This window comes from Bombina bombina, chromosome 8, assembly GCF_027579735.1.
Source record: "Bombina bombina isolate aBomBom1 chromosome 8, aBomBom1.pri, whole genome shotgun sequence".
Taxonomy (NCBI): domain Eukaryota; kingdom Metazoa; phylum Chordata; class Amphibia; order Anura; family Bombinatoridae; genus Bombina; species Bombina bombina.
The window spans coordinates 22356073-22370040 of NC_069506.1; the positions used below are offsets into that span (position 1 = coordinate 22356073).

At 35.6% G+C, this 13968-nt stretch overlaps 1 protein-coding gene across 1 annotated transcript in view; it reads left to right on the plus strand.

Moving 5' to 3' along the window:
* Positions 1 to 13968, plus strand: part of EPHA8 (EPH receptor A8) — a 261148-nt gene that overhangs the window by 140744 nt on the left and 106436 nt on the right. The window contains 1 exon segment of the mRNA XM_053690913.1: positions 10848 to 11003. Within this exon segment, the coding sequence (XP_053546888.1) occupies positions 10848 to 11003 (156 nt within the window).

Genomic DNA, 13968 nt, shown 5'->3' on the forward strand with positions numbered 1-13968 from the left:
ACACAGCTATAACTGCGTGCTTTAGTACTATATTTTGCAAAGCTGAAAACTCAGTCTCTGTCCTTTATTTCTGTTATAAAAAGAGTACCACTAGATCACAAGTGACATAATAGGCTCTGTGCACTCACATTCATACCCTGTGCTTGCACAGAGAGCTGCCAATAGCTTGTATCATGTCAGCAATGACGCAGTGTGAGTCATCCCCAACACAGTACCAGCCCGTGCAAGCCCAGTCTGTGAATGCAGGGATATATCTAGATATGCCCTGCACATCCATGCAAATAAAAGCTACTACTAAAGCATTTTTGCTAAATTAATGTATCATCCAAAAATGTTTATCTTCATGTGCAAACATGCATTTTAGTTTTTACTAAAAATTACTGACTCCTTTGTACTGTGCCCATAAGGCCCTATTGTTTTATAGACACTAAGGGGCCTGTCTATCAAGTTCCGAAAGGAGCTTGATGGCCCGTGTTTCTGGCGAGTCTTCAGACACGCCAGAAACAGCAGTTATGAAGCAGCGGTCACAAAGACCGCCGCTCCATAACCCTGTCCGTCTGCACTGAGCAGGCGGACAGGAATCGCAACAATTCAACCCGATCGAGTACGATTGGGTTGATTGACACCCCCTGCTGGCGGCCTATTGGCCGCGAGTCTGCAGGGGGCGGAGTTGCACCAGCAGCTCTTGTGAGCTGCTGGTGCAATGTTAAATGCGGAGAGCGTATTGCTCTCCGCATTCAGTGATGTCTTGCGGACCTGATCCGCACTGTCGGATAAGGTCCGCAAGACATTTCTTAAATATGCCTCTTTAACTTTACACCAATATTTAAACAACTTATGAAACTTTAAAAAATACATCTACATTATTTTCAGACTAACATTTTCTTTGAATGCATCATTCTATCTAGCATTTATTTAGTGTCCCTTTTATGAAAAAAAGAGAGTGAGCTCACTAACAGCGCACAGTTACTGTACCCGAATTGTGATTCCCCCAGAATGTACATCTTAAGAGTCCCTTAGAAAATACTGTCAGTTTGCAGTTTATTGTGCTGTTTCAGGAAGGGGATTTCATAGTTTTAGCAACAGGATTTTGATTGCTTGCGAGGCACAATCATTACCCACAGGGGTGGTGGTAATTTCAGGCTCATTCGGCAGCTATTGTGCTTGGATTGTAATCTTGCAACACTTTCTGTTTGTGTTTGAAATTTCCAATGTGCTTTTATTTTTATTCTCATTGTTTTCTTTACAAAACAAATACAAATTTGATACAAATATAAAATATTGTGATGCAAACAGTTGCTATATCGAGTATATATCAAGTGCCGGCCCCTGTTTGCTAATAATAATCTTCAGGCTGAAAACTGCAATAAATGTCATTTCTGTAAACCCAGCTATATGTATTTGTAACTGTCCAGGTTTTATCGGTACAGTGCTGTTTATTTTGGCCTCCTGTTGTGTGGTTTAACCCTTTGAGTGCTAATGATGGCTCTGAGCCGTCACAGAGTTTCCCACTCTGGTGCTAACGACGGCTCAGAGCCATCACTAGCATTCTCCCAACTTGAGGGAGATCTGGGGGCTCCCACCCGCTCCTACCCCAGCGAGCGGGCCTGCATAGTGACAGGCATCTCCGGGGCTTCACGTTATGTGCGGTGACGTCGCGTGCAATAAAGTGATGACGTCACTGCGCAACTTTTTTATACTTGACAATGTATCTCAGGCATCTAAGCAGCTACAGACCCCCAACCATCGCCTAACCTTTCCAACAGTGTAAGTCTTGGGGATCTAAAAAAAAAAGTTACAAAATTTTGTTAAAAAAATTAAAAAAAAAATTAAAAAATCTTAGCACCCAGGTGGGAAAGTGCTTAGCACTCAAAGGGTTAAAGGGACATGAAACCCAAAATGTTTCTTTCATGATTTAGGTAGAACAAACAATTTTAAACAACTTTCCAGTTTACTTCTATCATCACATTTGTTTAATTCTCTCGGTGTCATTTGTTGAAGGAGCAGCCGTGCACTACTGGTTTCTAACTGAACACATGGGTGAGCCAATGACAATCAGTATATATTTGCAGCCACCAATTGGCAGCTAGAACCTAGGTTCTTTGCTGATCCTGAGCTTACCTAGATAAACCCTTCAATAAAGGATAGCAAGGGAAGGAAGCAAATTAAATAGAAGTAAAATGGAAAGTTGTTTAAAATTGTATGTTCTGTCTGAATCATGAATGTCTAATTATGACTTGACTGTCCCTTTAATCTGCCCTGAGGTGTGGGCTTGGCATAAATGCCTGAATGTGGGAATCAGACAGGGAGTCTTGGTTGATATTATACATATCTTTGTTTGCATACTGTGGAATCTGAGTCCCCCTCTCTTTACATTAACAGCAGAATAGCAAAATAATATTTCTAATATGGCACCCTGGCATCTGTGAATGTCCTGCAGTTTATAGATTGCAATGAATAATATAATAAGTAATATTGTGTGCAATTTAAATTGGGTGTTCTTTTGGTGTGGAAACCATCGGTGGGTGTGGCCAGTATTCAAATTAACCTGCTCACTTTACTGCTCTGCTGCAATGACTCTCTGAAAAGTTCTTTATTGAGTTGATGGCAACTCTCTCTCTCTCTCTCTCTCTGTTTAATTCCAGCACAACCATTGGCTGCACACTCTAGTGACCTATTTATAACGGTCCCTAATTGGCCACAGCAGAGAAGGTAACACAAGTTACAACATGGCAGCTCCCAGTGTTTTATAGACACTAAAACTTTACACTTATTTTGTCACTTTTTAAACAACTAATGAAACTTTAAAAAATACATCTACATGTTAGTCATGGAATAATCTTTTATTTGAATGCATCATTCTATCTAGCATGTATATAGTGTTTAATGTCCCTTTAAAGTGTCAAATTATCATTGAATCTAAAAGAATATGCCTGACTGTTCACTGGCATATATATATATAAAACAATGTTCAGGTTAGGAAGATTAATTTAAAAAAGATAATAATAAATAGTATTAATAAATAGTATAATCTATTTATTTATTTGCAACAAAGAAAAATACTGCACTCTCTGTTTAAAACTAGAAATGGGAAATGTGCAAGAAGTCCTCTGTGCTAAGCCCCTAGGAGATGCTAGCAGATAATATATGGGGTATGCTAGAGAGCTGCAGAATAAGGGAATATAGTCCTGTGCCCACATCTATCACACAGCAATGCTGCTGAATATAAAGGTGGCAATTTAACATCATTTTCCCCTTGACTACTTCTTAAATAAATGTGAGTTGTAGCTACTGGTAATTATATAGTTTTGCTACATTATTTTTGCAGAAATTACAATTCTAGCACAAAAGTAGCTGTCACCCTGTGTGGCAGCTTTCTGTGTCACAGGCAGCAGGATGGCAGTGCTGGAACCTCCTCTCATTGCTTCAGGTGACAGAGCAGATTGCCTGACACCGGGGGGACAGCACTCTATCAACTATGAGGAGACGAAGCCTATATGGACATAATATAAATAATATTTATGCTGATCTGGAATTTCTTCCTAAAACTCGGTTTGCCACTTCTCTGAAATCGTACAAGCTAAATAGGCACAACAACTCGAAATAATGTTTTGCTTGCTCCTAAGAACTGAATAAAACCCTGGGATAAAATATAAAGCAGCACCATTTTCATGCAAGTGTACATGCCAGTATTTGGTGAATAAGATCTCTGATGTTAATAATATTTATCTTTGGCTCACTTGTTAGTCCTTGATGTTTGACATCTCAGTGTTATTTCACAAGACTTGAGTGTGTTTGCTAAATAGTGGTATAAATTCTTTGTAATATATGACTGATTATTTTTCAGGCACTTTAATATTGTCAGGCATAAAAAATAATTTTTTTTTTCATCCATTGTCTGATAATTTGCCTCCTGTTTGAGATGATGGATTTGACCTGTGCCTTTTAAATCGCTGCACAAGAACAAGAGCACATATCACCATAATTAAGGATGATTATGCCTAATCATTCCTCTTTTACTACAGTGGGCTAATCTGATGCTGTAATAATTTGCCTTGTCCTGTCTTCAAGAGAGTGATAGGAAGGGGGCCAGTGTGTTCTCCTTATTATGATTATGGGCTGGTAGCCTGAAACCACATCTGTGTTATGGCCTTTGCGCTGAAATAAAGAATGTTATAGACATAGGGACAGATTCCAAATGACTCGCTAATGATAGAGAGGGACACGATACGCAATATCGCTAGAAGAAAATATTTATTATTGTTATTCTCCTATATGTGCACCTAAAAATGTGCACACAAATAAATGCCCCTATTTATCATTCAAAAATGTGCCTAAAATTGGGCAAGTTCGATTGTAAAATTTTCCTACTCTGTTCCTGTTCTCTAAAGGCAAGCTAAAGAGAATCTATAGGAGAACTACCTGGAGAATTCTCTTTGTGCTTGATAAATCTTGCTCAAAGTGATGATTAGATCAGCGGCAGTTTCCACTTGGAACCAGTAGTGCCCTGCAGGTCCAGTGCGGGGCTTTAACTTTGTGAATAAACCCTTCGCTGGGGCTAAACACAAAGCATTAAAGTGACAGTCAACACCAGAATTTTTGTTGTTTGAAAAAATATACAATCCCTTTATTACCCATTCCCCAGTTTGCATAGCCATCACAGTTATAATAAAACACATTTTACCTCTGTAATTACCTTTTATCTAAGCCTCTGCAAACTGCCCCCTTATTTCAGTTTTTTTGACAGATTTGCATTTTAGCCAATCAGTGCTCACTCCTAGGTAACTTCACATGTTTGAGCTCAATGATATCTATATGCAACACATGAACTAACGCCCTCTAGTGGTGAAAAACTGTCAAAATGCATTTAGATTAGAGGCGGCCTTCAAGGTCTAAGAAATTAGCATATGTACCTCCTAGGTTTAGCTTTCAACTAAGAATACTAAGCGAACAAAGCAAAATTGGTGATAAAAGTAAACTGAAAAGTTGTTTAAAATGGCATGCCCTATTTGAATCATGAAAGATTATTTTGGACTTGACTGTCCCTTTAAGGTGTCACTAGTGTTAAAATGCAAGGATTACAGCATGTAATTTTAACACTATAATGGATGCTTAACACTTTATATATATATAAGTTAAAGCCCAGACACATGCAATCATAACTGGACATTCTAATGATCATATTTAAGTTATTTAAGTTGAGCTCTATTTTTAACATTTCATTAAACAAGGAAATGTATTAAAGGGACACTGAACCCAATTTTTTTTCTTTCATGACAGATAGAGCATGCAATTTTCAGCAACTTTCTAATTTACTCCTATTATCAAATTTTCTTCGTTCTCTTGCTATTTTTATTTAAAAAAGAAGGCATCTAAGCTTTTTTCTTGGTTCAGAACTCTGTACAGCACTTTTTTATTGGTGGATGAATTTATCCACCAATCAGCAAGGACAACCCAGGTTGTTCATCAAAAATGGGCCGGCATCTAAACTTACATTCTTGCATTTCAAATAAAGATACCAAGAGAATAAAGAAAATTTGATAATAGGAGTAAATTAGAAAGTTGCTTAAAATGTCATGCTCTATCTGAATCACAAAAGAAAACATTTGGGTTCAGTGTCCCTTTAACATCAATAAAGTATAAGAAAATCTTAAATGTTGGGGGAAAAAACTTCCAAACGGTAAATATATGCCATTTAAAAAGATACCAAATGTTGTGTTTTGTTTGTTTTTTTAGCAAGTTATGATTATTTCAATAGAAATGTTTAAAATCATTCAAACCTATGCTTGAAAATATATTTTTATGGACTGCATTACCATTGTTGAATTGTTTCAATACAAAATATTAGTTAACAATAGAAAATCATGAAATTGCTGAGTTTTCAAATGGTTTGGGATAGCTTTGAATCTGAAGAACATCAGAAGCACTTTCTGATAGATTTGAATTAGGATTGATAACTCTCCTCTACAAAAGTACTGGGCATAGGTGGGGATCATAAATGTTTCCCCCTTAAAGCTCTAACTTAGGCTTCACCCTTGAACCTGCAATATATATTTTTCACAACTGAGCAATGATTGTATCCCCTTGAATTCCATTAAAGGGACATAAAACCCATTTTTTTCCTTTGATGATTCAGATAGAACATACAATTTTAAACAAATTCGGCTTCTATTATTACATTTTCTTAGTTTCCTTGTTATCCTTTGTTGAAAAGCAGGAAGATAAGTTCAGTAGCGTGCACGTGTTTGCAGCACTATATAGCAATTTTTTTAACAATGTTATACATTAGCAAGAGCACTAGATGGCAGCAGTCTTCCAGGAGCAACAGCTCAATGGTTTGTTCTATGGCCGGGTTACCACCTGGGAGCAGCTTCTTTTAGCCCAATTGTGCTTTTCACAGACGAGAACTTTCCTGAAGTAAATCAGTCTGATCCCACCTAGTAAGGTCAGTCCAACCCCAAAATATCAGCCAATTCTCCTCTGAACAAGTAAACCATTTATGGACACAGCAATTTAAAGGTGGTTCCTTAAGTCCTCTTTGAATGTTTGGTGCATGCAAAAGGGGTCACTACATCCCTCTTACTTGAACAAAAGCTCAATATTGATTCCACAGCACCACAACATTTCTCAATAAAAAGTCTCCTTCTTTATTTATTCGCATATTAAAGTCATCATACAACGTTTCGGCCCCACTGCCCTTAATCATGCATTAATCGTTGCATGATGACTTTAATAAGTGAATAAATAAAGCAGGAGACTTTTTATTGAGAAATTTTGTGGTGCTGTGGAATCAATATTGAGCTCCTCTGGACAAGGGACATGGCAACCCCAGATGATCCTTTCAGCCTCCTTTGGACTTTATCAGTGAGGTGCAAGATATGGCTACAGATGACCGAAACAATTGTCTGTGGTTGTTATTTTCCTTGTTCAGAAGAGACTTGCCTGGTATTTCAGGGCTGGAATGACCTTACTAGGTGGGATCAGACTGATTTACTTCAGGAAAGTCTTCCTCTGTGAAAAGCACAATTCTGCTAAAAGAAGCTCCTCCCAGGTGGTAATAGAACACGCCACGGAGCTGTTGTTAGTTCCTGGCAGATATTGTCTCTTTCTGTTTGTAGAACTTTACAAATGTATTCGTTATGAACTGATATTTACAGTGTAAAAAATGTAATATTATTAGTGAGTAGGGTGGCAGCCAGCTGTTCAATCTATAAGCATTTGGTAACAATTGTTGGTAGGATCTCCAAAAGCCTCCACTTTTGACCCAGCATGTATGTTTTTCAAAGCTGAGCAGAAATGTTATCCCTTGGCTGCCTGTAACATGTATTTAATAATTTCATCTCTTTGGTTGCAATATAAATAAGTGATTTGAGCTAGTGGCGCTCTACAAATAACCGATAATAATAATTTGACCCCTTAGCTAACTCTCAATTCTGCTCCATATATGTAATGCATTGAGGCATAGGAGGTATTTTACATTTAGCTAATACTCGGGAACTTTGAAAACTGGAGACGTAAGTGTACAGTATTTTGGTGAAGATTTTATTGGACAGCCTACTAAAAAACGGAACTGTCCAGTTGAATACTAGATACGTGGCAACCCTATTAGTGATGTCATTAATGATGTATAAAACAAATCTTCCTGATTGGTGTAGGGTTTTATGTTTGCAATTTCCTGGCTTTTAAATGTTTAGGGGCCCATTTATCAAAGCATCAATCTAGACGCATTTTCTGTGGTCAATACGCTCACCAGACATTGCTGACACAAATCTACATTCAATGGTCTTATTTATCAACACGTCTGTCAAACTCACGCAAAAAAGTCTGACTCAAATATCGTCGGTCAGTTGATAAATAAGAAGCATCGATGTCGCGGATATCCTTATTTATGAAATCATCTACCCTGAATGTCCATCAAATAAAGACATTTTTGTCTTCTTTTTGCAACTTTATTTATACCATTTCATTCCTGTCCATGAACAAGCACATTTCTTCAAAGCTAATTTTTTTATTTTTCATCTGTTAATGTCCTTGAAATAGATAGATTTATACCTGAACAAACAATAAATATCATAGAAATGTACTTTTCTTTTTTTTTCATATGGAAATTCTGATATATGATATTTTCACATAGATTAAAGTTTCTTTGTATTTCTAAAAATCATGATATGCTTATCTCATGTCTTTGTTTTTTAAAGGATTATTAATGCTAATTAATGCTCTGTTTGCGTCAAGAAACAGCATCAAATTCAACCTTCCTATGTTATCACACACTCCGTTTTCTAATACCGTAACATCCCATTGATTTCTATGGCATTCACGTGCTGAAAGGTGGCGGATCTAAAGTTAGGTACACTGCGCCGGAATAGACATGAGCATATGTGTTGAATGGTTGATAAATTTATCATTTGGGCGCATAAAGTAGTATGTGAGGGCGGAGTACCAATGATACGTCTAACTGTTAACTACAGAGTATTCACAGTTGAAGTTTAAAATCGGCCCCTTAGACTGAAAACGTAGACTCTAACATTAGCTTAAAATATGTTCAGGGACCTTGAAGTGTTGTGAAATAATGAATAAGTAGTTATCGTGTCAGAAATAAATTGCTTTTAAAATATTTAGTGCAATTCTAGTTAAGCGTAACGGAACTGAAAATCAGTGAACCCTGTGGAAATTTACATGCATCACTTTTGAGGTGAAATAGTGGCTTTAACGTTTTTGTCTGAAGTACAAATGGTTAATATGTTGAACAGATATCTAATAAACTGCTATGGTCAAAGAGAATCTCAGAATGTGATAATTACAGAATAAATATGCAAACTAATAATACAGCCAGGTGATGACACAGCTATATCAGTATTAGGAACCAGCAACAATATTCAGCAGTCATATATTTTTCTTTTTAAGAGCTAGAGAAGCAATTTTGTATATAGATATTAGTAGATACAATCATGGAATGTTCTAAACAGCATTTATAGACATTCCAGCAAATCATGATTTGGACAAAATATGTGATACCGCAAAGAAAAGGAAACATTTGTGCTACATTTAGCTGTCACCAGGGAATACAATGACAAATTACCGCCGGTGTGTCCGTGCAGATAAAATACTTTATTTGTATTAAAGTAAAAGAAGCAGAATATGTTGATAGTGACAGAGCACCTCATCTGTGTCACGTTGGGAGTTGGATCTTGTGTATATGTTACAGGTATAGTCATATATCACAGCATTCCTAGGATTACCCGGGTAAACCTGATATTACCCAAGCGGCTGTGGGTAAAGCCTGTTGTAATGTAATTTCCCCATCTACACAATTTTTTTCTGCTTCTGCCTGGGGGGTTCAAGGAAGGCGCCCTGTCGATCCTCTGGCATCCACCCCAAGTGGATAGCGCTTGCTTATTGGTGGCTACATTTAGCCACCAATCAGCAAGCACAACCCAGGTGCTGAACCAAAAAAAGTCCGGCTCCCAAGCTTTGTATTCCTGCTTTTCAAATAAAGATAACAAGAGAACAAAAATAAATTGATAATAGGAGTAAATTAGAACTAGAATTAGAATTAGTAGCTTACAATTGCATGCTCTATCTAAACCATGAAAGAAAAAATTTGAGTTTAGTATCCCTTTAAGAATAAGAATAACATTATCCTGTAAGTGAAGAACATTAAAAAGTTAAATATGTACAATAAATATACAGTAGAACACATATAAACATATAAATACATATGTATACATATATAGACATACAGTATATAAGTGCATTGGAGCGCTTTGCAGTCAAGTCGCTGAAAACATGTAAAAGCATATTTATGCAGGTGTTTAACTATGAATTTACTGTAAATATTTCACATAGGGGAATATGTTCTAAGTATTTATAAATATATATTCCTATGTACAGTATATCTGTGTATATCTATATAGAAATATGTGTTTATGAATAAATAGGAGCGATAATTAGCACTGTTCTCATAATCTAACCCTTAGAAGTCTGTTGTGAGAGGGATTTAACTCACCCCACGCTACCTGACATGCACCTTAAACTTTCACTTGAGCACTAATATATTATTTCAACTTTTTATATGAGAGCACAAATAAAAATTAGTTGATTTAATTTGAGCTATGTTAGCACAAAATAGCTCTAATATTTTGAGCTCCACTTGTAATGTAGCCCATACTTGCTATTATATCTCTCTCTAACAGATATAACACATGGGTATAGGTGTTAAATAACCTATCTTGTTGTTTTTGTGTACAGGTAAATATTTAGTTTTTATGATAAATAATAATATGTTTTAATACATTTATTATGGACAGTTGTGGTATTAAAAGGGACATTCCAGTCAAAATTTAGATGCACATAGATTAATTACATCTTTGAATCAAAAGATGTTTGCAACATACATGTATTAGCAAAAATGCTTCTAGTAAAAGTTATCACTGTGCATGTGAAGCATAGCTAGATATTGTCACTGCACCCACATTTTAAATACTGCAGCTGCTCAGATCATCAGTGGGGATTTTATTATGTCAGCAATTAACAAATTGACTCATTACCAGATGGTACAAGCACCTTAGGCTTTCTGAGCAAGTGCTGTGTTTAAAATTCTGGTGCACGGTGCATACTTAAATACACTTTTGAAACAGCTATAGCTTTTATTAGAAGCATTTTTTCAAAATTGCTTCTGTTCAATACCAAAATGCACCCATGTGGTTTCCAATTTTGGCTGGAATATCCCTTTAATACCTAATAATGCTAAATACTATTAGTCATATTATAATTGGTGATATTATTATTGTAATAAAATATGAAGCCCCAATTACACCCAGTTTAGTCACTCTTGTCTCTTACAGCCTGTGAGAGGGGATATTACAAGTCATCTCCTGGGGACCAGCTGTGCTCCAAGTGCCCCCCTTTCAGCCACTCTGATACCTTAGCCTCCCAGGTGTGCCCCTGCGATACAAACTACTACCGGGCATCAACAGACCACCCCTCATCACCTTGCTCACGTGAGTACCACTTACATGAATAGCTAATGTTTTCTAGTGGTCTTGCCAAGGCCATATATTGTACCTGTCTCTAGCTGTGCATAGCTATCTGCATATTAGCATATTTAGACTGGCATCAGCATATTGATTTATATATTAGCATATTAAGTCATTTATTAGCATAAGTCAGACATTTACATTTCAAGGCCAGATTACAAGTGAGCGCTAGCTGCAGGTCTTCGGATATCGCTACAGCGTTAACTTCTTCTTCTCATAGACTTCAATGAAGTGCACTTTCAAAAATAAACACATTGATAGGTATATATATGTATATATATATATATATATATATATATATATATACTGCATATACACACATCATGTACCTTTTAACCCTTATAAAATGCTTTTATTAATTTGTGTATATGAATGTAATACTTTATTTAAATATATTTATGCTCTGTTTAGTGCACATTTTATTTTACCCCTTAAACTTTAAGCTAGGTTTTCACTCACTCTAACCTGACAAGCGCAAATGTTTGCATTCAAGCTCACCAGTTTACTATCAACATGTAATACGTGCTCAAGTTAGAGCAGTCACGATATTGCTTATCCGGACCCGCACTAACTTGTAATCTAGCTCTAAAATAAAGTATTAACATTAAACTCAGCTTTTATCAGCAATTAAGCTCTGCACTGCAAAACATGTGTTTTATTAAATAATTTGAAATAGTCATTTAAACAATGGAGATGTTGTTTTAAAGGGACATTATACACCAATTTTCATATAACTGCATGTAATATACACTACTATAAAGAATAAGATGCACAGATACTGATATAAAATCCAGTATAAAACTGTTTAAAAGAAGCTCTCAGTTTAGCTCTGTTGAAAAGGTAACCGGAAAGCCCACTGCAAGTGGGAAATAGCAGACACTCCCCCTCCCCCTTCTTTTGCATATGAAAAGACCCTTTACACAAACAGGAGCAAGCTGGAGAAGGTATCTGACGGTATTCTCGTAAAACTTTGGGGCTTGGTTAGGAGTCTGAAAATCAGAACAATGTTATTTAAAAGTAAGCAAAATTATACATTTAAAAAAAAAAAAAAAAAAAACTTTATGGGCTACATAAATAGATCATCTACAAAACATTTATGCAAAGAAAAAATTAGTGTATAATGTCCCTTTAAGTCAGCATATAAAGTCACTCGCTTGCAAATCACATAACACATAAAGGTCATTATAATATTTAATAATGGATCAGCATGTTAAATAATCTCCTGTTATCTTTAGCAAAAATGCCCAAATACCTTGTGAACACAATAATTGTTCATGAATATTTCTTCATAATAGCAATAATAATGATAATATTTATAGTGAAATTAAGATTCAAACCTGAACATTTTCTGTCCAAGATGCCATAAATAATGACCTCTCTCAGATATGAACATATAATGAACAATGTTATTAACTCCATGTTGTGCAATTTTACATGTGAGTATATTCTGTGTAATGTTACATGTGAGCATATGCTGAGTAATGTTACATGTGAGCATATTCTGTGTAATGTAACATGTGAGTATATTCTGTGTATAGTTACATGTGAGTATATTCTGTGTAATGTTACATGTGAGTATATTCTGTGTATAGTTACATATGAGCATATTCTGTGTAATGTTACATGTGAGCATATTCTGTGTAATGTTAAATGTGAGTATATTCTGTGTATAGTTACATGTGAGCATATTCTGTGTAATGTTACATGTGAGCATATTCTGTGTAATGTTACATGTGAGTATATTCTGTGTATAGTTACATGTGAGCATATTCTGTGTAATGTTAGATGTGAGCATATTCTGTGTAATGTTACATGTGAGTATATTCTGTGTATAGTTACATGTGAGCATATTCTGTGTAATGTTACATGTGAGCATATTCTGTGTAATGTTACATGTGAGTATATTCTGTGTATAGTTACATGTGAGCATATTCTGTGTAATGTTACATGTGAGCAAATTCTGTATAATGTTACATGTGAGCATATTCTGTGTAATGTTACATGTGGACATATTCTGTGTAATGTTACATGTGAGTATATTCTGTGTATAGTTACATGTGAGTATATTCTGTGTAATGTTACATGTGAGCAAATTCTGTATAATTTTACATGTGAGTATATTCTGTGTATAGTTACATGTGAGCATATTCTGTGTAATGTTACATGTGAGCATATTCTGTGTATAGTTACATGTGAGTACAGTCTGTATAATGTTACATGTGAGCATATTCTGTGTAATGTTACATGTGAGCATATTCTGTGTATAGTTACATGTGAGCATATTCTGTGTAATGTTACATGTGAGCATATTCTGTGTAATGTTACATGTGAGCATATTCTGTGTATAGTTACATGTGAGCATATTCTATGTATAGTTACATATGAGCATATTCTGTGTATAGTTACATGTGAGCATATTCTATGTATAGTTACATATGAGCATATTCTGTGTAATGTTACATGTGAGCATATTCTGTGTATAGTTACATGTGAGCATATTCTGTGTATAGTTACATGTGAGCATATTGTGTGTAATGTTACATGTGAGCATATTCTGTGTAATGTTACATGTGAGCATATTCTGTGTAATATTACATGTGAGTATATTCTGTGTATAGTTACATATGATCATATTCTGTGTAATGTTATATGTGAGCATAGTCTGTGTAATGTTACAAGTGAGCATATACTGTATAATGTTACATATGAGCATAGTCTGTGTAATTTTACATGTGAGTATATTCTGTGTATAGTTACATATGAGCATATTCTGTGTAATGTTACATGTGAGCATATTCTGTGTATAGTTACATGTGAGCATATTCTGTGTATAGTTACATGGGAGCATATTCTGTGTAATGATACATGTGAGCATGTTCTGTGTAATGTTACATGTGAGCATATTCTGTGTATAGTTACATGTGAGCAT